The following is a 27,911-nucleotide window of genomic DNA, read 5'->3' as shown; positions in this document are numbered from 1 at the left end:
ACCACTTTTGTAATGTATCCTAAGCATCACTAGTCCAGCAACCAGTACCAAGTGAGAGCATCACCTTTTTTTAATTTACCTTTAAAATCAACCGTTCATAAAAAATACACACGAGTGAATTTGAAATAAATTTATTCTGCAAACGTTATACATTCAAACCCTACATTCAAACGATTAAATACAATAATCTACAAAAATACAAGCTAGCATTAAAAAAGGCACACTCTAATGGAGAAGTCGACTCTTATAGATAGTCGATAAGAGTCGACTTTCCTCAGTAGAAAAAGCGACGGTGCGATTCTTCGCTAAGCATAGACGAGATAGTGCGCGACCAGCCTGGTAGAGAGACCTAGACTAAACAATCTTAAAAAACTAATTATAGGCTACTTGACGATTTCGTCTGAAGACCTTGTTGCACTGTTGGCATCTCCTTCACTTTTATACGTAGGCTTGTTACGCTGTGATGCACTCAATGATAATGTCTTCCACAGAGTTTCTAATCTTCATTCATTTCGTAATCTCGAACATTTGTATATCTCTAACTGTAACTCTGTCACTAAAAACGGGATTGAAATTTTTCTGCAAGAATTGAATCCTTTAAGAGAAATCATTGTGAGTTGCAGTGAGCAATCGGTTTCCAGAATTACACGTGACGATATCGCCAATTGGAACGATACAGCGATTTGGATTAAGAAAAATTGGCGCTTCAATTTTATTCTCAAGAGTTATCGCAGAGAAATATATTTAGGCGGGTACATATGGAAACGCCGGAGAGGCGAATTTTGATCTATTGTTTAAGGCAATTTGAAATAAAAAATAATTTCTCCATTTGACAAGATTTCTCTATTTACTTGTATTTTCGTATCTAGAGGTCCCCCCGGAACTTTTTTTTCAAATGACGATTGAAACGTGCTTCTTAAGAGTACGGAAAGTTCTGAAATCCAATTATCAGCAATTATCAGTGTTTTGCTCCAGATAAAATAAGATAAGATAAGATAACGAAAATTTTATAGCCTATCTTTTTTTTATCTTTTTTTTTTTTCATGAGATAAAAGAAAATTATACGATATCTATATCTGATCTTTTCCCAACACACTTTACTGATTTTTTTGGTAGGCAATATCGGCCAACTTAGCTTAAGATTGATAGTTGGGAAAAACAAGAAAAAGAATCTTGCGTGTACATAGCACCGTCATAACGAAGCTGGTAATTTGATGAAGCTCGCGCCGCTTAAAAATGCTTAAAAAATTTCTTACAATCCTATTATCTAATGGGATCCTATCACCATGAAATAATTATGAATTAAAAATCTCATATTAACTTCCTTTTAAGTTTCACAAGTGAAAGTGACTCCTAGATGGCTTTAACATCTTAACAAATATCTAATTTTCAGAATGCAAAATAAAGGCTATTTACATAACACGTACACACATACATGATAAGAAAGTATTGAAAAACGAAGTCACTGAAGGTTTCTGAGGCTGTTGTAACTGTTATACAATCGGCTCTAGATGACCGACCAACAAGGAAGAAACCACGGCCACTTCTGATGGATAGGCTCCTGTTCGTATGTGAAGTTCTCGCAGAACATCAGAAACAGCGTTTGGTTGAATAATAAATACAGCGGCAGTGATCGCTCCAGCAGCCAGCAAAACTTTGTCAGACTGAACTCGGTGGAAATCATAAATTCCTTTCTCACTATAAAGTAAAGTAACAGGCTAATGAAGAAACAACAAATTCAGTTTCAATTCAGACTGCTACCTAATTAATCCTTTGGCGGATTCATCAAGACGAAGACCAGCAACTATTCGCCCAATAATCACCTGCTGATCAAAGTATATGGCGCGGATGAAATCCATAGATACTTGATGAATCTCGTCAACCTTCAAAAGTAACTGCTTGATCTTTGCCAGTGCTGGTTTCTTTTTTAAAACCCTTATCAACTGACAGATAAAGGTGTCGAGGAAGTCGTTGATTGGTGGAAGGTCAACCTAGTAGATAACTAGCGTTGAATAACAGTACAATAATCCTTAAAATATCAATACTTCGTGATTAAGTGTGACGAGAACTAGGACCTCTGAATTCACAATGGTGGAACGATCGCTGGGTCTTTTGGACTGCTGGAGAAGGTCAACCGCATCCTTCACTGTTACTACCTGCGGAAGGTAAATCTTTGATTAGATATAGTAGTTTTAAGTATTATTAGGCGATTAAACCTTGTAACCGTTTTCCAGTTTAGAGGCGATTTGAAGGCAAGAAACGAGGTGCAGTAACGACTGATGCCTAAATGTTGTATGAATTTCTTGAAAGGAAATTTTCTTTGCCGTTACGAATTCTGATTTGTTGACTGCAGTTTTCGGATAAAATGTTTGAGAGCAATAGGATCGGGAAAACCTTTCATAGAGTTCAACGGTGCGATAAGAAACGCCGACAGGTTGCTTCAGTTTTTGGCACCACTTGTAAACAATACCAAAGACAGATGGTGGGGAGAGGTTACTTTCTCCCATAGGATGGGAGTGTTAGGAATATTCCATTCCAACAGACGACGACGAGATCAGGGCGCCGCACAACAACACCGGCGCACCTACGCGACTATTGCCTTGGGGGCCCCCGATAGGTGGCCCCAAATTCAGTCGTTGGTCCCCAAATTCAGTCGTTGTTTCCCTACCCCCCTATTGTTTATTCCCCCCCAATTTACTGTACAATATTCAGTGTGTTAAAATAGACGAGAGGTAAAAGACACGGTTTTGTTCGTGTCTAATTTATTCAACTTGGAAACTGTAAGTAAACGGCCCGACACGCCGAACATCCCTATTACATTTTCTACATGGTCCTTCGAACGGTTTTTAACCCAGTGCATAACCGTGTCCTCCCTCTCAAATCACTCAAATCAACTCACTCAAAACTCAAAATTGTGAAGCCGGTTGGGGCTACACAATTCTAGACCCCCCAAACGTTTATCTTTGTTTCTTTCTTTTGTTGTTGGGTGGTTAAAATCTGCCCAAACTAAAACTACTAAATTGTAAAAACAAAAAAGACGTAGAAAAGGGGGGAACCTATGCCCAAAAATTCCATTTTTTTTCTTTCGACTTTTTTGTGCCTTTCGTTGTCGGGCTAGCCTGAGGGGGCGGCCATTGAACACGCCGTCCCAACCTCTGGCCCATAGATCGGCCTGGGCTAAACTACTGGGATTTCGTCTCCTCTTTTCATTGCACGTGTGTCCTCCCGTATCCATTCTTCGCTTGCTGATGGTATCGAGTCAGAAATAATCTTTCTCTTTCTCTCAACATTCACAGAGGAGCCGAAAGGTCTCCAAAACAACCGCTAAATACAATTATTGAATGAATATTCTCTGTCCATCTGTCCTTCCTTAAAAAAAAAAAGAAAAAAAACCCTCTTACATAGGATCCCGAAACATCGGTGCATCCAAACGAAAAAAAAAAAAACTATTTCTCTCTCACGCTCACTGTAGTGGCACGCCGCAAGGGGCGCCACCAACAAAAAAAAAAAAAAAAATTATTTCTCGCTCACGCTCAGTGTAGTGGCACGCCGCAAGGGGCGCCACCAAAAAAAAAAAAACTTTATTTCCTCTCTCGCAAAGTGTAGTGGCACGCCGCAAGTGGCGCCACCAACAACAGAAAAAAACCAGATTCACTTAATTGAGTCATCCAGCCCGGATTTTTGCAGGAGCCTGGGTATTACCCTAGCTCCAAATTTAAATCGATTCTTTTTCAGATACATCCAAGGGATTTCAAACAAAGTGGAAACAAAAAACGGAAACTCATCCGTTCCACGAAACCCCAAGGAAAACAGGAAAAGGAAACGGGCAAATCAGTCGATAAGTGATCGAAAAAAAAAAAAAAAATTAAATTAATTCTCTATTTCATCTCCTTTTCCCCAGTCAACAGCTCTTGAAGAGCTACACAACCAGGAAGAATGGTTCAGTCAATGAAAAACACAAGGTCAGCCACCAAAGGCCACATAACAAGAGCAATAACCCGGATCAACGGATTTGCAAATCAAGTAATGGCCCAAGAAGATGTTAAAGAACTAGAAACCTTAGAAACAAGATTGAAAAGTCTCTTCGAAAGCTACCAAAGCGCAACAAAAGAAATCAAGGAGAAATTAATAGCGACCAAGGCCGCGCAGGAGGAGATTGATGGGGATCTGGACACCTTTCTCCAAGTTCAAGATGAAGTGTCTGGAGCAAGATCAATCATCAAGCAGAAGAAGCAAGAATGGTTGGACGACGTGAAAGAAAAGCAAGAGGCAAAGAAAGAAGAGGACAGAGACAAACGATTGTTAGCGCTCTTCCAACAACAGGCAACAAGCCAAGCAGCAAATCAAGCGGCAAATCAAGCAGCAAATCAAGCAGCAAATCCAGCAACAAGTCAAGCACAGATGGCGCAAATTATTGCCCAAATCATGGCGGCCATTCCGGCACCTCCCGCGCCAGTAATCAACGTGACGGCAGCACCAGCCCCAGCTTCAGCCGTACAGTCGATACGATTGCCGCAGCGACAAATTAAGCACTTCAAAGGAGACGTACTGGAATGGACCCAATTCTGGGAATCCTTTAACGCAGCTGTCCACTCTTCATCTCTTTCAAACGTCCAAAAATTCGATTACCTCAAGGAATATCTTAAAGGTGAGGCGTACCTGTTGGTTAACAATCTTGAATTAACAGATGCGAATTACCAAGTCGCAATCGACGAACTGAAAAGGATGTACGGGAAGACGGACGTTCTAATCGACGCGCACATTGAGAAACTGGATGCCTTGCAGCCCGTAAAGGACGGGAACGACGTTCCAGCTCTGAGGAGCTTCCAGCTGAATCTCCAATCGCACATTAGCGCGTTGGAAACGTTAGGAGTCCCCACAAGTTCCTTTGGCGGACTCCTCGGAGCAAGATTAATCAAATTAATTCCTACCAGGCTCCAACAAGAATGGGCAAAATCGCCAACAAACAAATCAACGGACATCGAGATGGTCATCAAATTCATTGGAGATCAAATCGACGCGGCCGAAAGGTTCAACCGAATCAAAGGTGTGGAAAAGGAGAAATCGTCTCCAGCTCCTAAACAGCCCAAACCGGCAAATCCACAGCCGGCAACAGCATCACAATTGGCAGTAGGAGCCAAAGCAAGTCCAGCTCCTCAGGTTAAATCCGCCTTAAAAAATAAAAACGTTAAATTTAACCCAAGTTGGATTGTGTGCGAAAGGCCCTGCATCTTCTGCAGCCAAATTCACTGGCCGACAAAATGTCCGAAAGGGCTGACGGAAAGGAAAAAGATAATCTTTGATTTGAAAAGGTGCGTCAACTGTTTTGGAGACAAACACGCGCTGAAGGATTGCACATCCGCCCGGAACTGCAACAAGTGCGGAGGGAGGCACCACACCGCTCTCTGCGACAAAGGAGACGTCAGAGTCACCAATCCCACAACAGCAGCAATAATCGTGGCCAGCGATCCAACTTTGACAACCACAGCCTGTGCAAGCAGCTTTGGACAATTGATGCTGAAAACGGCAACAGTCATCATCAGCGGCCAAAACGGTAACGAAACAAGAGCGATTTTATTTGCAGACGACGGAAGTCATCGTTCTTGGGTGCTGAAATCACTCTCATCGCAACTTAACATGAAGACAGTAGCGGTGGAAAACATCAGCACAAGAGTGTTTAAGAAAAAGGAACCCAACAAGCCCGAAATGACAAAAAACGTCGAAATGCAAGTAAGGGGCACCTGGCAAGGCGCCCCAAAAGTTACACTAATGGCTTTAGAATCGGATCACATTTCAGATACCGGCCCGTACGTAGGATCCGAATTTGCAAACAGCCTCTGGATCCAAAACGAAAAATTGGCCGACGACAGATTCGAGATGGCACACACCGAAGATCAGCCAATTGGAATTTTAGTCGGAATGGACCAGATGTTCCAGATCATGTCGAATGAAGCCGCCATACAGAGTCCATGCGGATTGCGCGCGTTTCAAACGAAACTCGGAAGAATGATTGCTGGACCATCTCAAGAAGCAAAATCGAAGACAGGAACTCAAGTAATCCAAAATTTAATTTTAACATCAAGTTACCCGATTCCACAGATTACGTCAACATTCGCGACAAGTAGCCAAAAAAGAAAAATCCTTTCAACTCAAGCAAACAAAACTCCGATGGAAAAGGAGACTGGAACGGCCAGTCCCCAAACTACGCCAATAGGAGCGTCATTCTCAGATGCCCCAATCGGATCCAGCGGAGAAGAAGATAGTAAATGGTTTGAGAAGGAAGAACAAGTTGCTGCTAATTTCGACCTTTCTCTTTTCTGGAAAATAGAAAATTTTGCGAACCTTGAAGGCGCTGATGCAGTGGAATCGGATGATCGCTTCGATTTCTTTGACGAAAAAATAACGAGATGGCCAGATGGAAGATACTGTACACCGATCCCTTGGACAACTGACAAGTGGAGACTTCAGAAAAATCTCCCGTTGGCCACCGGAAGAGTGGAGAGCACAATAACAAGATTGAGAAAAAATCCAGGAGATTTGGTGAATTACCACGCAGAAATCCAAAAGCTCATCGACAGCAAATTCGTCGAGGAGGCGAACATGGACTACGAAGAGCTTCACACCTATCTCCCACATCATCCGATCTTCAGAGGCGACAAATCAACGACGAAAATCAGACCCGTCTTTGATGGAGCAGCAAAAACGAAATTCGGCCCAAGTCTGAACGACGTGTTGGAGACCGGACCAAATCTCAATCCCGATCTCCTATCAGTGCTATTACGCTTCAGAAAGTACGAGATTGCCTGGATCGCCGACATAGAAAAAGCCTTTCTAAACATCGCCCTGCAGCCGGAAGATGCTGAAGCAATCAGGTTTTTATGGCCCAGGGATCCAGCAGTGGCTGGATCGCCTCTTATTGCCTACAAGTGGAAGAGAGTGCCCTTTGGCCTTAGTTCTAGCCCCTTTCTCCTACGTGTTACAATTAACAAACATTTCAAATCACTAAAGTCTCGTTTTCCAGAAACTATTCAACAGCTGGAAGAAAGTTTGTACGTTGACGATTACCTCGGCGGAGCAAACAATTTATCAATCGCCAAGAAAAGAGTCGATGAGACGGACGAGATCTTTAGTGACGCCCAACTCAACATGAGAAGCTGGGCAACCAACAACGAAGACCTCAAACAACACCTGAAGGAGAAAGGACTGTCGAATCAAGTCGTAGGCCTACTCTCCCCAGCCTTGGACGGCCAACAGAAGGTGTTAGGAATCCGGTGGGACACCGGATCCGATTCGTTCAAATTCAACCCAGCATCCATCATCCAAGCAGTAGAAGAAGTGGGATCGGAAATCACCAAAAGAAAGATACTCAGTATCTCGGAGATAGGTTGGGACCAAGCAGCGCCAGCCGATATCCAAAAATCTTGGAAGATAGTGATGACTGGTCTCGCCGATTTCACCGAACTACAAATTCCACGATGGATCGGACTATCCGAAAAAGTCACTTCTCACGAAATACACGTCTTCGGAGACGCTTCTGAAGCAGCGTATGGAGCCGTAGCCTACGCCCGACTCCAAAAAGGACAAGAAGATCCACTCATCATCCTACTGGCCAGCAAAACGAGAGTTGCACCCCTACCTAAGAAAAAAGTAACTTTACCGCGTTTAGAACTGCTGAGCTCACTTTTAGCCGTACGTTTAGGTGAAGTCGTAAAAAATGCAATGCAAGTCCAGTATTGGAGAACTATCTACTGGTCAGACTCCTTGGTTGCACTAGGATGGATTAGAGGAGAGCCGAACAAATGGAAACCATTCGTCCGAAACCAAGTGGAGACGATACGAAAATTTTCACAACCCGAGTGGTGGAGACACTGTCCAGGTCTCCAAAATCCGGCCGATCTTGCCTCGCGGGGAGCGCCAGCGCCAACGCTGGTAACCTCAACTCTTTGGTGGAACGGCCCGATTTGGCTCAAAGGAGAAGAAACGGAATGGCCAGATTCTCCCAACGACCAAATTCCACAAACAATCCAGTCCGAAATGGAATCGGAAGCTAGGAGTACGACGGTCAGCACAACAGCAGCCATCGCAATTCCAACAGCCTCCGTCGACTGGAATCTCGACAAAATTTCCACCTGGAATCGACTGTTAAGACGTACAGCCTGGGTCTCACGATTCCTCAGCAGGAGTCAAAAGAAGCTCAGACCTCCCGGTCCAGAACGAATGGAGTCGATAAAGGCAATTGGACCAGATGGAAAAGGAAGTGGAAAAGTTATCCGGATTACAAGATTATCCAGAGAGGAGCTGGATGAAGCGGAACTAACGATCTACAGACAGCTCCAACGAGAGCGGTATCCTAAGGCGTTTGAATCGCTACAGTTAGACAACACAATCCAGCCCAAGGAGAAAATCGCTGCACTTTTTCCAATCTGGGACGCCAGAGACCGTCTCGTTCGAATCCATGGGAGAGTATCACTTGCCCTAAGAGATAGAAACATCGATCCCCCAATTTTGCTTCCTGCATCACATATAGTAATCACTTTCTTAATTACAGACAAACACGAGTCACTACTACATGCAGGAGCAAAAGTAACACTATCCGAGTTAAAAGAAAAATTCTGGATAGTTAAAGGACGACAGCAAGAACTAGCAGCCCCTCTTCCTTTAAACCGACTCAAACATGCGCAATCTTTTCACGTTACAGGAGTCGATTTCGCTGGACCACTGCTGTACAAACCAGCACAGCGAAGGAAGAAAAGGAAAGCTCCACCAAGCGTCCAGGATCCGACGCCAGCAGACGATCCAACTGAAGAGCGAATCGAGGAGCCACCCGCTGAAGGAGACGCTCCAATCGAAGCTCTAATCGTAGGCGAAGAGGATTCAGTCGAAGAAGATGTCGAAATCCAAGACATCTTAATAACAACAACTAAAGCTAAGAAAACGAACCATCTTAAAAGTTATGTTTGTCTTTTTACGTGTGCAGTCACTCGAGCGGTTCACTTGGAACTACTACCCGATATGACGGCGCGTTCCTTCTTACTAGCCTTTCGAAAATTCGCAGCTAGACGAGGACCCGTCTCAGTGATGTATTCGGACAACGCGCAAACGTTCCGATGTGTCGACCGATTCCTGAGAACTATTCACGCCGATCCCATCATTCAAGACTTTCTCGCGTCCAGAAAAACCCTTTGGATATTTTCCGCCAGCCTAGCGCCATGGTGGGGAGGATTCTGGGAACGGATGGTGAGGAGCGTCAAGGATCTGCTGCGACGCTCCAACGGTCGAGCCTGCCTTGACTACATGGAACTGGAAGCGAGTTTAGCAGAAATCGAGAGCGTAATCAACGCCCGCCCACTCAGCTATATTGGGGAAGGAGCTGACGATCCACTTCCGATAACTCCTAACCAATTTCTAAACAACAGACGTTCTACTCGTGCCGATCCGGAGCCAGCCGTTAACTTGCTGGATCCTACATCGACCAGCATCGTACTACAAGAGATGGACAAGAACAGGAGGGAATATGTCGCTGACATCTGTGCTAGATTCGTCGACGATTATCTACTCCAACTAGACAACTTCCACTCCAAAGGAAAATCCGGAAGGAAGATCCGCCTAGGAGAAGTCGTTGTTATCCACGACGAACACTCCAAACGACTCATGTGGTCTACCGGAGTAGTGAAGGAACTGATTCCAAGCCGCGACGGACTCATCCGTTCTGTCATGCTCAAGATTCCAAATGGTAATTTAATTAATAGAGCCATTCAATGTCTTCACCCTATAGAGCTGCGAGAAGATCTCGCCGAAGACGTCGAAATTGGAAATCCGGAACCGATCCAGGAGCCGGAAGAGGATCCAAATCCAACTCTGCCAGAACCAGAAATCGATCTCGCTATCGGAGACGCTATGCCAGCTCCCGAAGAACCGGAAGACGTCGTCGAAGATGTCGAGCCGGATGCTACGGGCTCTGGTGGGGAGTGTGTTAGGAATATTCCATTCCAACAGACGACGACGAGATCAGGGCGCCGCACAACAACACCGGCGCACCTACGCGACTATTGCCTTGGGGGCCCCCGATAGGTGGCCCCAAATTCAGTCGTTGGTCCCCAAATTCAGTCGTTGTTTCCCTACCCCCCTATTGTTTATTCCCCCCCAATTTACTGTACAATATTCAGTGTGTTAAAATAGACGAGAGGTAAAAGACACGGTTTTGTTCGTGTCTAATTTATTCAACTTGGAAACTGTAAGTAAACGGCCCGACACGCCGAACATCCCTATTACATTTTCTACATGGTCCTTCGAACGGTTTTTAACCCAGTGCATAACCGTGTCCTCCCTCTCAAATCACTCAAATCAACTCACTCAAAACTCAAAATTGTGAAGCCGGTTGGGGCTACACAATTCTAGACCCCCCAAACGTTTATCTTTGTTTCTTTCTTTTGTTGTTGGGTGGTTAAAATCTGCCCAAACTAAAACTACTAAATTGTAAAAACAAAAAAGACGTAGAAAAGGGGGGAACCTATGCCCAAAAATTCCATTTTTTTTCTTTCGACTTTTTTGTGCCTTTCGTTGTCGGGCTAGCCTGAGGGGGCGGCCATTGAACACGCCGTCCCAACCTCTGGCCCATAGATCGGCCTGGGCTAAACTACTGGGATTTCGTCTCCTCTTTTCATTGCACGTGTGTCCTCCCGTATCCATTCTTCGCTTGCTGATGGTATCGAGTCAGAAATAATCTTTCTCTTTCTCTCAACATTCACAGAGGAGCCGAAAGGTCTCCAAAACAACCGCTAAATACAATTATTGAATGAATATTCTCTGTCCATCTGTCCTTCCTTAAAAAAAAAAAGAAAAAAAACCCTCTTACATAGGATCCCGAAACATCGGTGCATCCAAACGAAAAAAAAAAAAACTATTTCTCTCTCACGCTCACTGTAGTGGCACGCCGCAAGGGGCGCCACCAACAAAAAAAAAAAAAAAAATTATTTCTCGCTCACGCTCAGTGTAGTGGCACGCCGCAAGGGGCGCCACCAAAAAAAAAAAAACTTTATTTCCTCTCTCGCAAAGTGTAGTGGCACGCCGCAAGTGGCGCCACCAACAACAGAAAAAAACCAGATTCACTTAATTGAGTCATCCAGCCCGGATTTTTGCAGGAGCCTGGGTATTACCCTAGCTCCAAATTTAAATCGATTCTTTTTCAGATACATCCAAGGGATTTCAAACAAAGTGGAAACAAAAAACGGAAACTCATCCGTTCCACGAAACCCCAAGGAAAACAGGAAAAGGAAACGGGCAAATCAGTCGATAAGTGATCGAAAAAAAAAAAAAAAATTAAATTAATTCTCTATTTCATCTCCTTTTCCCCAGTCAACAGCTCTTGAAGAGCTACACAACCAGGAAGAATGGTTCAGTCAATGAAAAACACAAGGTCAGCCACCAAAGGCCACATAACAAGAGCAATAACCCGGATCAACGGATTTGCAAATCAAGTAATGGCCCAAGAAGATGTTAAAGAACTAGAAACCTTAGAAACAAGATTGAAAAGTCTCTTCGAAAGCTACCAAAGCGCAACAAAAGAAATCAAGGAGAAATTAATAGCGACCAAGGCCGCGCAGGAGGAGATTGATGGGGATCTGGACACCTTTCTCCAAGTTCAAGATGAAGTGTCTGGAGCAAGATCAATCATCAAGCAGAAGAAGCAAGAATGGTTGGACGACGTGAAAGAAAAGCAAGAGGCAAAGAAAGAAGAGGACAGAGACAAACGATTGTTAGCGCTCTTCCAACAACAGGCAACAAGCCAAGCAGCAAATCAAGCGGCAAATCAAGCAGCAAATCAAGCAGCAAATCCAGCAACAAGTCAAGCACAGATGGCGCAAATTATTGCCCAAATCATGGCGGCCATTCCGGCACCTCCCGCGCCAGTAATCAACGTGACGGCAGCACCAGCCCCAGCTTCAGCCGTACAGTCGATACGATTGCCGCAGCGACAAATTAAGCACTTCAAAGGAGACGTACTGGAATGGACCCAATTCTGGGAATCCTTTAACGCAGCTGTCCGTATGTGAAGTTCTCGCAGAACATCAGAAACAGCGTTTGGTTGAATAATAAATACAGCGGCAGTGATCGCTCCAGCAGCCAGCAAAACTTTGTCAGACTGAACTCGGTGGAAATCATAAATTCCTTTCTCACTATAAAGTAAAGTAACAGGCTAATGAAGAAACAACAAATTCAGTTTCAATTCAGACTGCTACCTAATTAATCCTTTGGCGGATTCATCAAGACGAAGACCAGCAACTATTCGCCCAATAATCACCTGCTGATCAAAGTATATGGCGCGGATGAAATCCATAGATACTTGATGAATCTCGTCAACCTTCAAAAGTAACTGCTTGATCTTTGCCAGTGCTGGTTTCTTTTTTAAAACCCTTATCAACTGACAGATAAAGGTGTCGAGGAAGTCGTTGATTGGTGGAAGGTCAACCTAGTAGATAACTAGCGTTGAATAACAGTACAATAATCCTTAAAATATCAATACTTCGTGATTAAGTGTGACGAGAACTAGGACCTCTGAATTCACAATGGTGGAACGATCGCTGGGTCTTTTGGACTGCTGGAGAAGGTCAACCGCATCCTTCACTGTTACTACCTGCGGAAGGTAAATCTTTGATTAGATATAGTAGTTTTAAGTATTATTAGGCGATTAAACCTTGTAACCGTTTTCCAGTTTAGAGGCGATTTGAAGGCAAGAAACGAGGTGCAGTAACGACTGATGCCTAAATGTTGTATGAATTTCTTGAAAGGAAATTTTCTTTGCCGTTACGAATTCTGATTTGTTGACTGCAGTTTTCGGATAAAATGTTTGAGAGCAATAGGATCGGGAAAACCTTTCATAGAGTTCAACGGTGCGATAAGAAACGCCGACAGGTTGCTTCAGTTTTTGGCACCACTTGTAAACAATACCAAAGACAGATGGTGGGGAGAGGTTACTTTCTCCCATAGGATGGGAGGTCCTCAGATCAATCGTCAGGGTGTCATGCCATGAAATTGCCTTGTCATTCTGATAACATAAATATTTTAACCAATCCTTCAATGAAATATCTAACAAATATTTGAGAACATTTAACTAACATGATTAAAGTTAAAGATTGTTTGATGTAAGGTAAAAATTTTTGCTTACCGAGAAACTGAGATTCCCAATGTAATTCAAAATTAGATATAGGTAGATCTTCACAGATCACTTGAACAGCTGTATGTGACTCTTCGAAATCTTTTACTTCTTTTCCCATAATAATGTGTGATCTAGTGCCAGAATCCTAAAAAAAGTGTACATAAATGAATCGACCAACAAACTCAATAAAGCACCGAAATTTGTGGCGTCTTCTTCATCACCTAATAACTTATTTGAATTTTAAATATTATTTGAGAAGAATATTTTTACTTCTTTTCGTTATGATTTCTTGCATTAACTTGCTTCAACTGTAAGGTAAACACGTGGATCAGAAACATTGATATTGATATTGTGATCTGTGAATTCTAATTTCAATTTTCAATTAACGTCAGCGTCGTCTGCATCTTTCTGAATTCTGATTCCCCAGAAGTCACCGCCACCTGGTGACGAAAATTAATAATTTACGATATATTCAACCCTTCAACTTCAACACTTCAACATGCCTCGACCGTCGACCCTATTCATCACCTAAACATCTTTGTAAGAGTAGAGCAGTAGACACTACTGCCACAAGAAAAATACACACAGCAAAAAGCTGGCAAAAAGTAGATAGATAGATAGATAAATAATAATAATAAAAAGGGTTTTACAAATTGACGCAAGGATATAAGAAGACATCTCTCCGGGTCTCCGCCTCTCCGGTAATGCTGCCGTTATGACGCATCATAATGTTTCTCCTACTATTGTGAATACAAATACATTATTATAATTGATAAAATCGTGATATTAGTATGCACACGCCAACATATGATTCACATGCGTTTGCAGGTTCAATCGATGATAAAAGCGCATGATTGCGCATGATTGCCACTTGTGCGCCGATGAGATGTTTGGGAATTTTTATTTAGGAACCACTTTTAGGAACCAATTATAAAAAGGGGGATTAGAAAGATAAGATCTGATAAGATTAAGTTAAAAGTCAAATGAAAAGCGGGGCCTTCTTACTGTGATTCTCTTCAAGAAGCGAAGTTGAAGGAAAACGAAATAGAACAAACTGGAATGGACCACGCGGACGCCACCTGGTGGAGCGTGTTGACTGTTCTTTTCCTTCATGGAAGGAAGGCCCGATACTCAAAGAGATCTATGTACGAAGCATATGCGTCTCTCTCCCTCTTCCTAAAAGAAGAATAAGGAATAAATTCGAATGAGAGACAGTTAGGAAGTAGTATAGGTAGAAGTAGTATAGAATACAATTTGCGAGGATTATTGTTATTCGGGTCGATACTAAGCAAAATGGGATGTATTAGCCATAGCTCAATGGCCGAGTAAACCAACTTAGTAGGCCTACAAGTGTGTACAGGTGCAGAAACAAGTAAAAGGGCCTCTCTTATTTAGCTTTGAGAATTTGCCAAGAGAGCCTAGCCGATCTGACCTCGGTTTTACACTTCTTCCATAACCGGCTTGATCAATTTAGTTAAGCTCATTTAAGAAATCTGATGAGTAAACAAAAACTAGGATTATAATCCTTCAGGACGGATCCTGAGGGTATCATAAAAGCAAAAACATAATGCTGGCCTTAATGTAAGTGCTCAAAGCGTTTAAATTTTAACCCAACACCAATAACAAAATTAAAAGCTAAAATAATTTTTTTACGTAACAATTTTCTCAAAAGAGTGTTATTCTATAAACATTTCCTGTGGTACAAGAAACGAATATCAGGATTGCATGTTCTTTCAATAATCATAATTATTTACAATTCGCAGTCGTTCATTTTGTCAGACGTGTTTTTTTAAGGAGTGTGTACGACTATGAGAACCAACTATGCTAAAGAGCAATCGTATAAAAATTACGGGACTAGGGTGCTTGCGACATTAACTAGGATCAAGGTTAATCTGATGAGTATTTAATATATCGACTGGGGGAGGGGGACTAGTGAAACATAGAGAGAAAATCCAATTTAAACCTAAAAAAAAATTCAACATAGCCTAGATAAGTGCACGTAAAAAAAAATTCTGTACGTTTATATATTTACCTTTTCGGGGATAAAAGGGCTGAAAAACGTTACGCAAGCGGAGGTGAGCTAAATTGGGTGTGACGAAACGACGCATGAGGCCATGAGCCGTTCCATCACTCATTGTGATAGTATGATGTTTATTAAAGATAATTTTATCTTGAATATCAGCGAGACAAATACTGTAAGATAGGCCAAGATAGAGCGAAATTACATAACCTGTGTAACTAAACCTATTTAGGTAACCATTTTTTCTTATTTCACTTGTTAAGAAAATGTTGACTTACAAAGATGTTGCTACGGCTACCTTCATAGGCATAAGTTTGTTGCTGATATCATCAGCTTCTGGGAATTCAGCACACGGCGCTTCTCTGACTCAGTTAGAAAGTGGTAGAGTATAGTGCATTATTTATTTAATAATTTTTCTATGTAGGCTCTACTTAAGCGAAAATTTAAATTATTGTGTACACAGTCCTACACCAAAAGCCGATTTTTTCTCTTTTTCCTTACGTATGATTATTAGTGTGATTCTGTAATTGAAAACTAATATACTTCACAAATTTTTTGTTGGCAGATTGTCCACCATACTTCCAGGGCAACACTAGCGTACCTTGTTGGTATCTGGGAAACAAATGTTATTGTTTTTCAAGTTTTAGGGTAGGTTGTATAATAGCTATCCGATTAAAAAGAAACGGTTCTTCTCCGTCATATATCAATTTGAAATTTTGAATTACACAGCTGCCTACTTGGATGCGTTGTGACGAATATTGTAAAGGAGGAAACATGACTCTTCTCAGTCTTGAAACGGAAGCGGAAGACATGTTGATCAACAGTCACGTTCAAGCGAACCCAGGTATGTGTAATAACATTCTAAATTACATTCTATTCTAAATTGCAAAGCAATCTATCAATCAAAGTGTAACTTTGACATTTTAATCTGTAGAATTGAATTTTTCCGAGTATTGGACTTCAGGCAGATACTCTCAAGAAGGGAACAACAGATGGGAGTGGGCTTCGACCCAACCTTTCCAGCCATTTAATTATACTAATTGGCATCCGATATACAATCAACCTGACGACAACGAGCCAGGGAGTTGCGCTTTACTTTATTTTCTTGATTACAGTGGATACTGGGCTGACAACGTTTGCATTTACTCTACAAGATTTGTCTGCGAATCTATTGAATGAAGCTAATATTGCGAACGCAAAATCACATTTCACATGATATTTTATTGTATCGTGTCTAAACAAAACTGCGTTCCGAAATGTTTACAAAAAATTACTACTCTATTCTATGATTTTTTTATTTTTGACACACGATTTTTCTATTTTTCCCGTTGTTGCTTATATATCCTTTCGTGTGATTTGGATGCGGTTTACATACACGTAGACATAATTAAACCGTGAAATTTAAAACTGGAACTGTATTATTAATAAAAAATTTTGTTTTTAAGTTGCTACCATATCAAGGTTGAGGGCCGGCGTTTAACTGAAGCCATTGAAAGAAAGTAGAAATTCGAGTGTAAGCGGTGAATACATTGCCTGCACATGATGGCTCAACGGTAGATTTGATTCCAATCACCACAGGAGGCGTTCCTTGAACTAACGGAGCTCCATTTTCAAAGCGACACGATCCTACTATCGAAGCGGAAGCGTAGTTGTTAGCTGGGCCAACGCAAATCATCGTTGAAGCGTCGAAATTTGGAACTGAGCCAGCACAATCACTAGTTCTCGCTGACAGATAAGTTAAACCCCACAAGAGATCAAGAGACGTTGTGCATCCACCAACCTGGAAAACATTTAACAGTTTGTTTTTTTTATTATTTATATACAATGTTACGAAATACACTCGTGTTGTATAGCCTACTTCACCGGATGCCCATCCGACAGCCGTGCTTGATGGTTCAGCATAGTTGGCTTGATCAAAACGAATGAATTTGACATCTTCGGTGAATAAAAATCTTTCTTGCATCTATAGCAGAATAAGCACAGATATCAAGACTTTTAACGTGAAGGGCAAACTATAATAATTATTCATAGTGTGCATATAGTACTTGAATTAGGGCGATGTCCCCTACGTTGTTGACTACGATGCGTTTAGCGTGGTATAGATAGTCTGTTCCAAGGTTATTTAGTCGCAAGGATCCAGCGATTATAACAGTGGAACCGAGTTCAAGCCTTGAATCAAATTAAGTCATTAAATTCATTCAACGAATAGAAGATCGATAAAGGCCAAATATTATTAAATAGTGAAGTTACTAGTTGATAACTCACTTATCAGCACAAGACGCTGTAGTGACAACATAATCAGCATTATAGATGAATCCGGCACATGAATGTATCCCGGATATAGCATCTCCAACGGCCACAACAAATGGAAACTGCCCAGCACTGGCTTGATTGCAAGTCTGAAAAGACGCTGTCGGAGTTGCCGAAGTTATCGAAGTTATCGAAGTTGTCGAAGTTGTCGAAGTTTCCGGAGCTGTCGGAGTAGTAGTTTCTGTAGGTTGGCCGCCGATTCCTTGCATCCAGTTTGAATAGGCCGACAAACGGATAAATGCGGTTGGACTATAACAAGAGGTACTGTGCGACACTAGCCCTACTACCATGTAGTTGGCGACAGATGTCCCCAATACCAATGGACTACTTGCATCACCGTAGCACGCGTTATGTGTAGCTGAATAACCAAAATAAACGTCCTTAATTCAATAATAGCCCAGTCGTATTCCCTGAAAAAATTTCTACGGAATGAAAAAGCTTTTTACCATCTCCCGCACAAATCATGAAAGTTGGATCCCACAAATTAGGGTCAATCGAAGGGCAGGTTCCATCATTTATAATTGGCACAGAAGTGAACTGAAGATTAGAAGAAATACCTCCCGACTGAGGTGTCATATTGGGATAAGTTACAGCATAAAATAATTTGTCTAGTTATTACAAATTTAGTAGATGCAGCAATTGAAGTATTGTACTTACACCTGAGTTTCCCCAGCCTAATAAAAGACCACTATTCTCTGTCGTTGGGAGGTCTCCATGGATCACCGCATCTGAATACACTCCTAAATTAATTGCCTTGGAGACCTTTGAAATTGTTATTTAAACATGTAAGAAACGTGCTGTTAGTTACAACGAAACAATTTTCGAGCACAATACTTGAAGCATAGCGATATTATTTCTCATCCCAATCGCATCATATAATTCGTGATAATGATTGGTTATTACACCAATAGTTTCCTCTCCAGGGTCGACAGCAGTTAAAGAAACCTGTCCCACAACTACCTTTAGTTGTGATGTTGTATAGCTGAGAAGATTTTGTGGATTTTGTAAAATAAAAAAAATAATCAGTACACTCATCACTCGGTGCATAAATCTAAACTCGAATAGAAAACGGTTACGTAAGTTACCCGTAGACACAAGCAGCCGTGGTTACAATCCATTTGGCATTGTAAATGTAGCCCGCGCATCGATGAGCGCCGTTGGCTTGAATTTGTACCACGAAAGGAAATTGTTTGGAAGCCGCGTTTGTCCCGCCTACGATACGAGAGTTCAACGCCATATCATAATTTCCTTAAGAAAATAAAATCAGTTTTTTAGTTTTCCCAGCGTTCGCTTGAATTATAAATGCAGCTTCGTCAGAAATGAAAATTTAATTACAGGTAGCTACTATATATATTTATATATCAGACTTACCAGCAATCGCAATAATTACAGAAGAAAAAGTGAGGAGTAAGGCAAGCAACATTTCCGGAATTATTAAGCCAACTTTCTTGTATGTCTAAAGTATGCCGGCATGCAGTTTAAATACTAACACCAAGAAACCCAGTACGAAAGAATCAGGTTGTTATCTCTATATCTAGCAAATGAGACACACTTTGCTGTTATAACTCTCCGCATAATTAAATATGCGTCTACTTATCATACGTCCGCTATCTTTGACATGATTCGGTCTTATTGGCTAATACCGTCAATAATAATGGCAATAGTTTTAAATGTATTCTCTTGGACTTAGAAACAATTTAGGACAGCAGATCCGGTCCTTTGAATCAAGCAATAGATATTTCACTCTTGCATAAGTTACATATTGGTTTTATAGATAAGGTGGCTAAACAATAAACATCATTATCAATCGTGAAGACTGAAAGCTTTTTCATGTATCTCCTTTTGAACTAAGTCAATAAATAAAAAAATGTTGGCCAAAGATTTTTCAAATTATCTTTGTTATTTTGTGTTTGCAACATATCACGCTTTACGTAAACGTATTATTTTGTAGCGAGGTTTTCCCATATGTCAATTCTTCTTGCGACACGCACTTAGACGCACAAGACTGCGACGTCATTTATAGAAACAGCTTGACGTTCCCAAATAAATTTAGTGTTTATTAAAATCAAAATACAATACTAACTATAATACAGTGAATATAAAATGGTGTAATGCAGTTACATAAAAATTTCGGCATCGCACGATACATATAAATTCGTGGTGCAAACACACTAAAATATACGCGTGCAAAAATGAACCGCGGATTTAAATCTCAGAAATTCCGCTATTACGCAAGAGACTAGTAGGGCTGATATCCTGCTACACTGAAAATCCAGTTGAAATAATAGGAAATGCGAGTGTAGACAACGTGCGACGATGCGGAACATCCCTGAAAAATAGATTTGATTCCCACGACAACAGGAGGATTTCCCTGAATTAACGGAGCTCCACTCTCGAATTCACAACCACCACTAACCTCTGAATAAAATTATAAAATATAATAAATATTATTAACGAGCATTTCTGAAGTCCCAATGAATATTATTAATTAGAATTTAAATAATTTTCTTACTTGCGGTGCAAAGCATGGTGGGTGCATCGAAGGTTGATATCTGCGATTGAGAACAGTCCGCGTTGGCCTGGATGATTTCGCTATCATCCCATAAAAGACTTAAGGATCGTACACAATTTTCCTAGACATATTTCTGTTTGAAATCACTCACGAATAACTCGCATTTAATTTGAATATGAAGCACTATTGATTTACCACATTTGAAGCCCATCCAGTCACGGAGCACGGATTACCATAACTAACTGAATCATAGTAAATGTGCTGAACAGCTTCTCCGAATGTCAAACTTCCTGATATCTAAATTACCAAAAAAAAACAGCCCGTGTAGTTATTCAAATCTACCACCTAATAACTGATAAGTGATAGGAAGTAAATTAGAACCTCGACAATGGCTATGTTATTAGTTTGATTTGATTCTCGGTATTGCGGGTGAAGGGTGACAGCAGTGACAGGATAAGTTTTTTCGGCTGTTTCTGGTCTATCGAATCGGAATTGTCCGACAGTGATGTTAAGCATCGCTCCAGTTTTCCTGTAAGAAATCCCATTCAAAAATAAGTTTACGCTTGGTCACTGCTGCCAAAAAAATTATTATAAAATCACGTGACAATTAAATCCTACCGAATGACACACGAAGCTGTTGTGACGACAAATTTGTCATTGTAGATGAAACCAGCGCAAAGGTGATCTAACGTGGTGCTGCTCAAAATAGAAACGATGAATGGAAATTGGGCGACATTGCTGGCTGGAGTACACTGGTGGACATCCGGTGGAACAGATTGGGATGTAGTAATAGGAACATATTCGGTTGTAGTACCCTCTGGTATCGGATCTGATGTTGTGATGAGTTGAGATCCTCCTTTGTCTTCCATCCATGGGGAATATGTCGACAGTCGAGTGTAAGCAGTTGGATAAAGTGGGTCACCACACCGAATAGTATGTGACACTAGTCCAACGACACGATAGCCTTCTAAACTCGTCCCTTGTACCAACGGTGTCCCAGCGTCCCCTTGATTGCAAGCATCGTTGGTCACTGTAAATATCATTCAAAAACGTTCAAAAATAATTTGTTTCGTCTTCAACAGAAAAAGAGTTAAGTTAAATTCACACCATTCCCTGCACAGATCATACGGTCGGGATCCCACTGCAGATCGTAAACCACGGAGCATGAATCGTTTGATCGAATTGGAATAGTTGTCTGTTTAAGATTTCCTAGTTCGCCTGTCTGATGTCAAGTGTTACATTTGAAAATTACGATTACGCGATTACGTCTAATTAAATGGAATTTCGTGTTGCACAAGATTGTGTGATTCAGTACTTACCGATCCATCAACCCAGCCAATGCCAATCGCCTCATTTATACTTGAGTCAAGATTTCCATAGGTAACAGCATTCACATAATTACCTAATATTGCGTCTTTTGACAGCTTGAAAAATTTTGAACATTTACATTGATAAACACTATTATTTTTAATTGCTTTAAAATTTAGCCGACGTCTGGGTACATACCTGTAACATGGCAATGTCATTATAACGAGTATATTGGTCATAATCATTGTGAATATGTACGGCAGAAACCGAAATGCTTTGTTCCAACGGATCTGTAGCATCGGGATCAATTTGTCCAACAACAACAAGTAGGGCGGCCGGTTGGTGGCGGTATCTATGATTGCCCACAAAATTGAGAAAACAAAATCTGAATTTGTTTGGTGAAAAAGTATGATTTATACTTACCCAATGACACAGGCGGCTGTCGTTACGATCCATTCACTGTTGTATATGAATCCACCACACCAATGTTGGCCATTGATTTGTATTTGTGCCACAAATGGATAATCCCCAGGTTTTGCATTAGAACCACCAATTATTCGGGATTCAAATCTTTCTGTTGAGACCCACACTAGAAAAAAGTTATGGTTAACCTAACCATATGCAATTAAACTGGCAAATAATCACTAAAAGTCACCTGATCCCAACAGCAGCAAGATCAAACGTACATTTAACATTTAATAATATCCCTTCAAATCGTTATATTTCTCAACTTACCAATGAACTCGCCAAGAATGTAACAAGACAGTCACATCTGCCATCTGTGTCAACATAAATCTCTTATCGGTGGCGGACGTTATCGCAAACCACGGACTGATGATTGCCAACGAGCAGTGCAACTATAGATACGGTAAAAGAATGCAGGCCAACTAGGATTTCTTAATCAACCCTTCCTAGTATACAATTAAAACATTATTAATTGGCAAAATGACTTCCTATCCGATTTGGTGTGGGTCTCCTTAGTCTCTTATTCAACAATGTGTGACGATTAATGAAAGAGGGGTATCTGAATGAGATCAATTACCGCATTCTCCTACTATGGTAATTACAGGGCAGGTAAATTTAACGCGAAAGTTAAAAAAAAAATTAATACGTGAAACTGTGTAACTGTCCATTTTAAAAAACTAACGTATAAGTACCAATTGACACGTTTCTTTTGGCAGTGGCAAGTTTTCTTTACGTGCTACAGGATAATTTGATCATTTATGCGCTATCGTGGCAGCCACCTACATGCAAGTAGAAGTCATTAGTGATTAAATACTGTCTTACACCAAGTTTAAACAATAAAATTCATTTCTTTTGGGGATAAAATACGATTCCTTATCAAATTAATTTTTTTTCCTTTAAGGTAACTTATCAGACGAGAATTTTGACGACCGAATTATTTGCAAGGATGCTACTTAATCAAGTACTGCCGATTAAGAAATGGCTTTCACTCATACTGTTGATGCTTGGGATCATTTTAACTCAGGCAAGTACAAAAGGTTAAGTAACATAAGAGTCAAACGTGAACTTAATTTTACTTTTGTGGAAAATAATTATCCGAACAGCTTAATTTCAATGAAGAGAGCGGCGAAATCAGTTTCCGTTCTGAAAAGGAAGGTTCCGTTTATTTTTTGGACCTCTTGGCGATTTGCTGTGCCACACTATAACCAGTGGTTTCGCCGGAGTCTACAATGAGAAATTAATTAAAAATGGAAAGCAATCTTCCCTTTTAATAAGAAGTATTCAACTTAGTAAGTAATACGTTTTTTCGTATTACGTTTTCCCGTTTACTAAAACGCAGTTTGGCATTATTTTTATTATTATTATTTTCTAGGTTTGTTTCTGTTTTCTTCGCTTTTTGGGGCGTCCTGTTAAAAGACGGTGATCCCGTCTGCACACAAAGATATTTTTATGGACACAGTCCATATGTGTGATGATTAGCAACGATGCAGGTAATCAATTGCATTAAAATTTAAAATTTCTAAATTACATTCACTTCTTCAGAAACCTAATAACTGAACTCGATTATAATTTTTTAAATTCTGAATTTCAAAAGGCCCTCGGAGGAATAATCGCGGGAACTATGAAATTTGTCGACAACATCCTGAAAACATTTGCAACATCTAACTCGATTGTACTGTCGTGTGTTTTTTCCTATTTTGTACTGGAAGACACTAATTTAACGCCAGCATGCATTGTCGGCACTTTTGCAATCATATTGGCTACTTTCTTGTATACAACTGCCACTAACAAGAAGAGTCACCTGTTGCGGTTAACTGGGCCGACAAGGCATTCAATTACACCACTCAAATTTTTATGAAACGATTTTCATGTATAAAAATATCGTTGTTACAATATATCAAACCTTTTGAAGGAACCTAGTTCAAACACAATTTTTGGGTGCAAAAATGGCTTTTCCATGTCTTGTACGGACTTAAAAATTTAAAATAGTAGGTCTCTATGAGACACAGGCTACACTGTTAATGATTTAGTTGTAAATACGGTAATACTAAATTAATCAAAAATCGAATCGGGAATTACAAATTTCTAGAAACAAGTTTAATTTATCGCATGAGATATCTGACTGTACAATAAATTTTCCTTGCCAACCCCAAAAGAAAAATGTAGTCAAGCTGGAATTAGTGAATTACAATAGTTATGGGCCGCTCTCAAAGGCAACAGCGGATTGGGCGCGCGCAAACTGCTGTCAAATTAAAAAATCAACAAAATTTCAATGGCAAAAAATGTAGCTAGCTAAATAGAGACAATAAAATCAACAGGCTACTGTTAAGTTTAAACAACGCCATACATCAGTTTTAAAAATGTGATAAACGAGAATACCACTTACTTGATGAAGATTTCTATTCAAATTTCGATTTTTTTTGTTTTTTTGAAAACAGATCCACGAATCAAGTAGACCAAAATCCCGGAGCGGCTTTCCTGATCTAAATCCGGAAAAGGCATTAAAAATCTAAAAAAAATATAGCCATGTTCGTCTTCGCACGCCGGATTTACCTGCGTTTGCAGAATGACGATTTTCCCCCCCCCCCGTTTAGGAGTTATTTAGCTCTAAAGTTTGGTTTTTTTGAATTTTGTCAGAAAGTGGGGGGGCTTTGACATCCATTTTCGAAAAAGTGGGGGAGCTAGGGAAAAAACTAATTTTTTGAAAAGGTTTATTGCAATCTCAACCACCAAAATCCAAAAGGAATTTCCTTTCCGGATTTTATTGGTTGAGATATTACCAATTTAGTGAAAGGATTATTTAGCTAGTTTCCCTCCCTGGCTTGCAGCCATTTTTTCGTACGGTCCGCTGCGCTCCTGGCGGAAGCCAGCAGAAGGTCTTATATATCGGCCTTCACATTAGACCCATTGCATTTATACAGGCCTTCATATATAGTGAACCCAGATTTCTTATTGGCCGATGTATAAGACCTTCTGCTGGCTTCCGCCAAGAGCGCAGCGGACCGTACGAAAAAATGGCTGCAAGCCAGGGAGGGAAACTAGCTAAATAATCCTTTCACTAAATTGGTAATATCTCAACCAATAAAATCCGGAAAGGAAATTCCTTTTGGATTTTGGTGGTTGAGATTGCAATAAACCTTTTCAAAAAATTAGTTTTTTCCCTAGCTCCCCCACTTTTTCGAAAATGGATGTCAAAGCCCCCCCACTTTCTGACAAAATTCAAAAAAACCAAACTTTAGAGCTAAATAACTCCTAAACGGGGGGGAAAATCGTCATTCTGCAAACGCAGGTAAATCCGGCGTGCGAAGACGAACATGGCTATATTTTTTTTAGATTTTTAATGCCTTTTCCGGATTTAGATCAGGAAAGCCGCTCCGGGATTTTGGTCTACTTGATTCGTGGATCGCTTGTTAAAAAACAAGTCCACTATGAACAATTTTTTTTATCACATCTAGAAAAGTGGTTTAAGGCTTAAGGCAACTAAATAATACTTCGTCTGCTACTCTAAGCCATCTAGTGCGAAATCAAGCAACAACTAAAAATTCAGAACAGAATCAGTCCATCAGCCAGTCTCTTTGGGTAATAAAAAAATAATTTAGAAATTTAGAATTTCCAAAGGACAAGTATACGTGAACTGAGCAGGGAGCAGGAAACAGTTTATCGATTTCATCAAAACAGCCTGGCATTTTTATAATTAAGTTTATTTAGCCCAAAATACCAAGAACATTTGTGGTTTTTTCAACAACTGTTTTGACTTTGAGGATGATTTCACTTTTAAAAAACCTCGCCCACGAGACACCTTATGAATGTTGATTTATTGAAGACTATTCCCAAAAATATTTCGTCTTAGTTTTTCCTCGAATGTTTTGCGGATTTCGTTCACAGTTCAGAAGTGTTTCAGAGTGTTTCAGAATGGACTCCACAGTGATAAACTGTATACTCTACTCATATAATGAGTTCTGTGCAACTTTGAATTCCCTTAGTGGTTGCGAAACATTCTTTCCATGCACTATTTTGGAACTGAATGAAAGCAGATTGCATCATCAGTGCCCTTGGTATGCAGCTCGATTAAGACTATAATTGCTGACCTCATTTCCCTGGTTTCTGAGGACATCGCGACATTCAGTTAGTTAAAGTGGGGTTGCGTTTCATCTGATAGCCACAGCTTGAAACAGGAATTATTTTTTATTTCGCCAGTATATTGGACGAAAGTAAGGTAACTAAATGTCTAAAGTCTTTCAACTTCAGCTATTAGCGAGGAGCTTTTTGCTGGTTTGGACATATACCCATACGAGACATTCATTTAGTTGCAGCGATCACTGATGCAGCTTTATTTGTTGTTTTCTCGTATTATAGCTCTTGATTCATTCACTTCGTCATTGCGCTTTTGCTTCACCTGGAACAGCAAAAGTGGTAACCAACGGTTTACAATCAACCCAGCATTTCATCATTTAGATTCGTCAATCGTCCAGGCATTGCTTCCTAGTTCCTACTCACCAATTCAGTTCCAAGTAGGTTCAGTTATTGTTTTTCTGCCTTTTCTGTCGTGTTTTTATGATTTATTTTTTGAAAAGTTGGCGCGAGTTTGTCAATTAGCTTCAGAATTTTTTCAACAGGTGACGCCAGGTGTGCGACTGGCGTCAAAATCGAAAGAAAAAAAATCAAATCTTTTTATTTGCTTTTTTATTATCGAGAATCTCAAAGATGGCACGAATTTCGATGGTTCGTAATGAAAGAAAAATCGATTTAGTTCCAAGCAATAACGGAACTTTTTGTTCTACTTTTTTTGGTGATCCCAAATTTTCGTTTGGAACACAATAACTCTTAAAACGAGGAACGATTTGACCAACCAAATGTGTTCGTCCAATTTGAATATAACGCGGACTGTAGGTTTTTAAAAAAGAAGCGGTGCGCGAGCTCATTTAGTTTCGTAATTTTCCTGAATGCCTGAATTAAACCCAACTTGCCAAACAGCGTCGAACCGAATTGGATTTCACCCAGGGGCTGCCGACTCCGATTGGTGTACCCCCAAAATGAAAAAAACTTTTTCTTATTTTTTCGTACCATCCAGACTCGGAAAGATTAAAAACGAAAAACCCAGAAAAATTTCTTTGTTTGAATATTCAAAGGATGTTATTTAGTTTCCTGTCTGTATATAGTCCCAGTGTGAGAGAGTGGCCTAGAGTATTATATTTTCCCGCTAACAAAGTGCACTTGCGAGATGGTGCCCCGGACTGGATGAACCAGCAGCACGAAATGAAAATTGACTGCGACTAAGTGGAACTGTGGAAGACGCTCAATTCATTCGGGTTATCCCTAATTCTTTTTTCATACCCAAAACCAAATTTTATTTCTAAAAATTTTCTCCATATAGATTTTTGTCCAGCCATGTCTCATTGTCTCTCCTCAGACCAGTTCAACCCAAAAAACTTGCTTATCTTTCTCCACATTTGAATATTAATGGAGCTACCGGCTTCTTCATCCGCTTTCGTCAAGTTTGACTATGAGTTCATCGACGAACTTGGATTCGACTTTTTCGATGTTGTTGGAACAATTTTTTCTTTTATACCAAAAAAAAAATAAGAAAAAGATTCAACTCGTTTGGTCGATTGCAGGGGCGATCTCGTTCGGACGTTTGCGCCATTTTTCACCGACTCTCTTTTTGAATTTGAAAGAAAAAACAAAAAAATAGCGGAGCCTGGCAATTCGGAGGAAAGAAATAACGCAAAATCATAATAATCGATCAACCGACGACCTTGGAACAGTTTGACTATAAAAATTGACGACGTTTGATGGCTTTCAAAGTTTTCCCTCCTATATTTTTCTCTGCCGTGTGTGCATGTTCTGGTGCACTGATGAAGTGATATTTGCATGGCGGAGGGACCGAGGCGAGCAGCCGAGTAACCCCGCCTTGTATTATTATTGCTATAATAGCTGGTGCAAGCTATAGGAGCGAAGGTGACGTCACTTTCTCCCATGGCCGCATATCTTTACGGCTCTCGCGGGAACTTGTGTCTGTCTCTCTGTCTGCTCTGTGTGAAAATAAGGAGAAAGACGATCTGATTAGATGGCGAATGTTGTCGAAGAAGAAGAAGAAAAAAAAAAGCGATTTAGAAATATATTATTAAATTTTTTTACTG

At 40.5% G+C, this 27,911-nt stretch overlaps 4 protein-coding genes across 9 annotated transcripts; 1 reads left to right on the top strand and 3 right to left on the bottom strand.

Moving 5' to 3' along the window:
* Positions 1-1,362: 1,362 nt before the first annotated feature.
* On the bottom strand, positions 1,363-15,299 carry LOC124190346 (cyclin N-terminal domain-containing protein 1-like). 3 transcript variants are annotated; one of them, XR_006872941.1, is made up of 9 exons: positions 15,189-15,299; positions 14,162-14,332; positions 13,427-14,070; positions 13,166-13,301; positions 12,949-13,086; positions 12,695-12,872; positions 12,524-12,634; positions 12,240-12,469; positions 12,045-12,176 (listed from the first exon to the last, which is right to left on the bottom strand). XR_006872941.1 is itself a non-coding variant. In XM_046582970.1 (7 exons), exons 2-7 carry the CDS (start codon positions 13,272-13,274, stop codon positions 1,494-1,496), a joined length of 1,047 nt encoding a protein of 348 aa, XP_046438926.1. In that variant the 5' UTR covers positions 13,275-13,301; positions 13,427-13,587; the 3' UTR covers positions 1,363-1,493. The 3 variants fall into 3 exon arrangements, 2 of the variants coding, with proteins under 2 accessions (XP_046438926.1, XP_046438927.1); XM_046582970.1 differs by lacking the exons at positions 14,162-14,332; positions 15,189-15,299 and adding an exon at positions 1,363-1,571 and having other exon boundaries at positions 12,050-12,176; positions 12,695-13,086; positions 13,427-13,587; XM_046582971.1 differs by lacking the exons at positions 12,045-12,176; positions 12,240-12,469; positions 12,524-12,634; ... (1 more) ...; positions 14,162-14,332; positions 15,189-15,299 and adding exons at positions 1,363-1,698; positions 1,762-1,991; positions 2,046-2,156; positions 2,217-2,470 and having other exon boundaries at positions 13,427-13,587.
* A 98-nt stretch (positions 15,300-15,397) lies between these two features.
* Positions 15,398-16,568, top strand: LOC124190348 (asialoglycoprotein receptor 2-like). Of its 2 annotated transcripts, XM_046582972.1 has the most exons (5): positions 15,428-15,546; positions 15,601-15,677; positions 15,742-15,824; positions 15,906-16,020; positions 16,111-16,568. In XM_046582972.1, the coding sequence occupies exons 1-5, from the start codon at positions 15,443-15,445 to the stop codon at positions 16,353-16,355; spliced, it is 624 nt and encodes a 207-aa protein (XP_046438928.1). In that variant the 5' UTR covers positions 15,428-15,442; the 3' UTR covers positions 16,356-16,568. The 2 variants fall into 2 exon arrangements, with proteins under 2 accessions (XP_046438929.1, XP_046438928.1); XM_046582973.1 differs by lacking the exon at positions 15,601-15,677 and having other exon boundaries at positions 15,398-15,557.
* LOC124190345 (transmembrane protease serine 9-like) lies at positions 16,502-19,018 on the bottom strand. Of its 2 annotated transcripts, XM_046582969.1 has the most exons (10): positions 18,858-19,018; positions 18,572-18,734; positions 18,321-18,468; positions 18,144-18,248; positions 17,933-18,050; positions 17,442-17,844; positions 17,222-17,345; positions 17,035-17,139; positions 16,629-16,956; positions 16,502-16,568 (listed from the first exon to the last, which is right to left on the bottom strand). In XM_046582969.1, the coding sequence occupies exons 1-9, from the start codon at positions 18,907-18,909 to the stop codon at positions 16,633-16,635; spliced, it is 1,542 nt and encodes a 513-aa protein (XP_046438925.1). In that variant the 5' UTR covers positions 18,910-19,018; the 3' UTR covers positions 16,502-16,568; positions 16,629-16,632. The 2 variants fall into 2 exon arrangements, with proteins under 2 accessions (XP_046438925.1, XP_046438924.1); XM_046582968.1 differs by having other exon boundaries at positions 16,502-16,956.
* A 504-nt stretch (positions 19,019-19,522) lies between these two features.
* Positions 19,523-22,310, bottom strand: LOC124190089 (trypsin-1-like). Of its 2 annotated transcripts, XM_046582638.1 has the most exons (10): positions 21,962-22,308; positions 21,730-21,895; positions 21,505-21,658; positions 21,318-21,422; positions 21,106-21,220; positions 20,617-21,028; positions 20,380-20,527; positions 20,194-20,295; positions 19,999-20,119; positions 19,523-19,904 (listed from the first exon to the last, which is right to left on the bottom strand). In XM_046582638.1, exons 1-10 carry the CDS (start codon positions 21,999-22,001, stop codon positions 19,726-19,728), a joined length of 1,542 nt encoding a protein of 513 aa, XP_046438594.1. In that variant the 5' UTR covers positions 22,002-22,308; the 3' UTR covers positions 19,523-19,725. The 2 variants fall into 2 exon arrangements, with proteins under 2 accessions (XP_046438594.1, XP_046438595.1); XM_046582639.1 differs by lacking the exon at positions 19,523-19,904 and having other exon boundaries at positions 19,999-20,131; positions 21,962-22,310.
* Positions 22,311-27,911: the final 5,601 nt, after the last annotated feature.

Source organism: Daphnia pulex, chromosome 3 (genome assembly GCF_021134715.1).
Source record: "Daphnia pulex isolate KAP4 chromosome 3, ASM2113471v1".
Lineage (NCBI taxonomy): Eukaryota > Metazoa > Arthropoda > Branchiopoda > Diplostraca > Daphniidae > Daphnia > Daphnia pulex.
The sequence above is the reverse complement of the archived record's forward strand: the minus strand, read 5'-3'. Positions and strand labels throughout refer to the sequence as shown.

Coding starts and splice junctions, on each gene's coding strand:
- LOC124190348 (XM_046582972.1), top strand. CDS start 15,443: ATGTTGACTTACAAAGATGTTGCTACGGCTACCTTCATAGGCATAAGT. Junction 15,678..15,741: donor TTTTTTCTCTTTTTCCTTAC/GTATGATTATTA, acceptor TTTTGTTGGCAG/ATTGTCCACCATACTTCCAG. Junction 15,825..15,905: donor ATTGTTTTTCAAGTTTTAGG/GTAGGTTGTATA, acceptor TGAATTACACAG/CTGCCTACTTGGATGCGTTG.
- LOC124190089 (XM_046582638.1), bottom strand. CDS start 22,001: ATGTTAAATGTACGTTTGATCTTGCTGCTGTTGGGATCAG. Junction 21,659..21,729: donor ACAGCCGCCTGTGTCATTGG/GTAAGTATAAAT, acceptor GGGCAATCATAG/ATACCGCCACCAACCGGCCG. Junction 21,029..21,105: donor TATGATCTGTGCAGGGAATG/GTGTGAATTTAA, acceptor TGATATTTACAG/TGACCAACGATGCTTGCAAT.
- LOC124190346 (XM_046582970.1), bottom strand. CDS start 13,274: ATGGGAAAAGAAGTAAAAGATTTCGAAGAGTCACATACAGCTGTTCAA. Junction 12,470..12,523: donor TCGTCACACTTAATCACGAA/GTATTGATATTT, acceptor GTTATCTACTAG/GTTGACCTTCCACCAATCAA. Junction 1,572..12,049: donor ATGTTCTGCGAGAACTTCAC/ATACGGACAGCT, acceptor CGAGAACTTCAC/ATACGAACAGGAGCCTATCC.
- LOC124190345 (XM_046582968.1), bottom strand. CDS start 18,909: ATGTTGCTTGCCTTACTCCTCACTTTTTCTTCTGTAATTATTGCGATT. Junction 18,249..18,320: donor ATAATATCGCTATGCTTCAA/GTATTGTGCTCG, acceptor ACAATTTCAAAG/GTCTCCAAGGCAATTAATTT. Junction 16,957..17,034: donor TCGGATGGGCATCCGGTGAA/GTAGGCTATACA, acceptor AATGTTTTCCAG/GTTGGTGGATGCACAACGTC.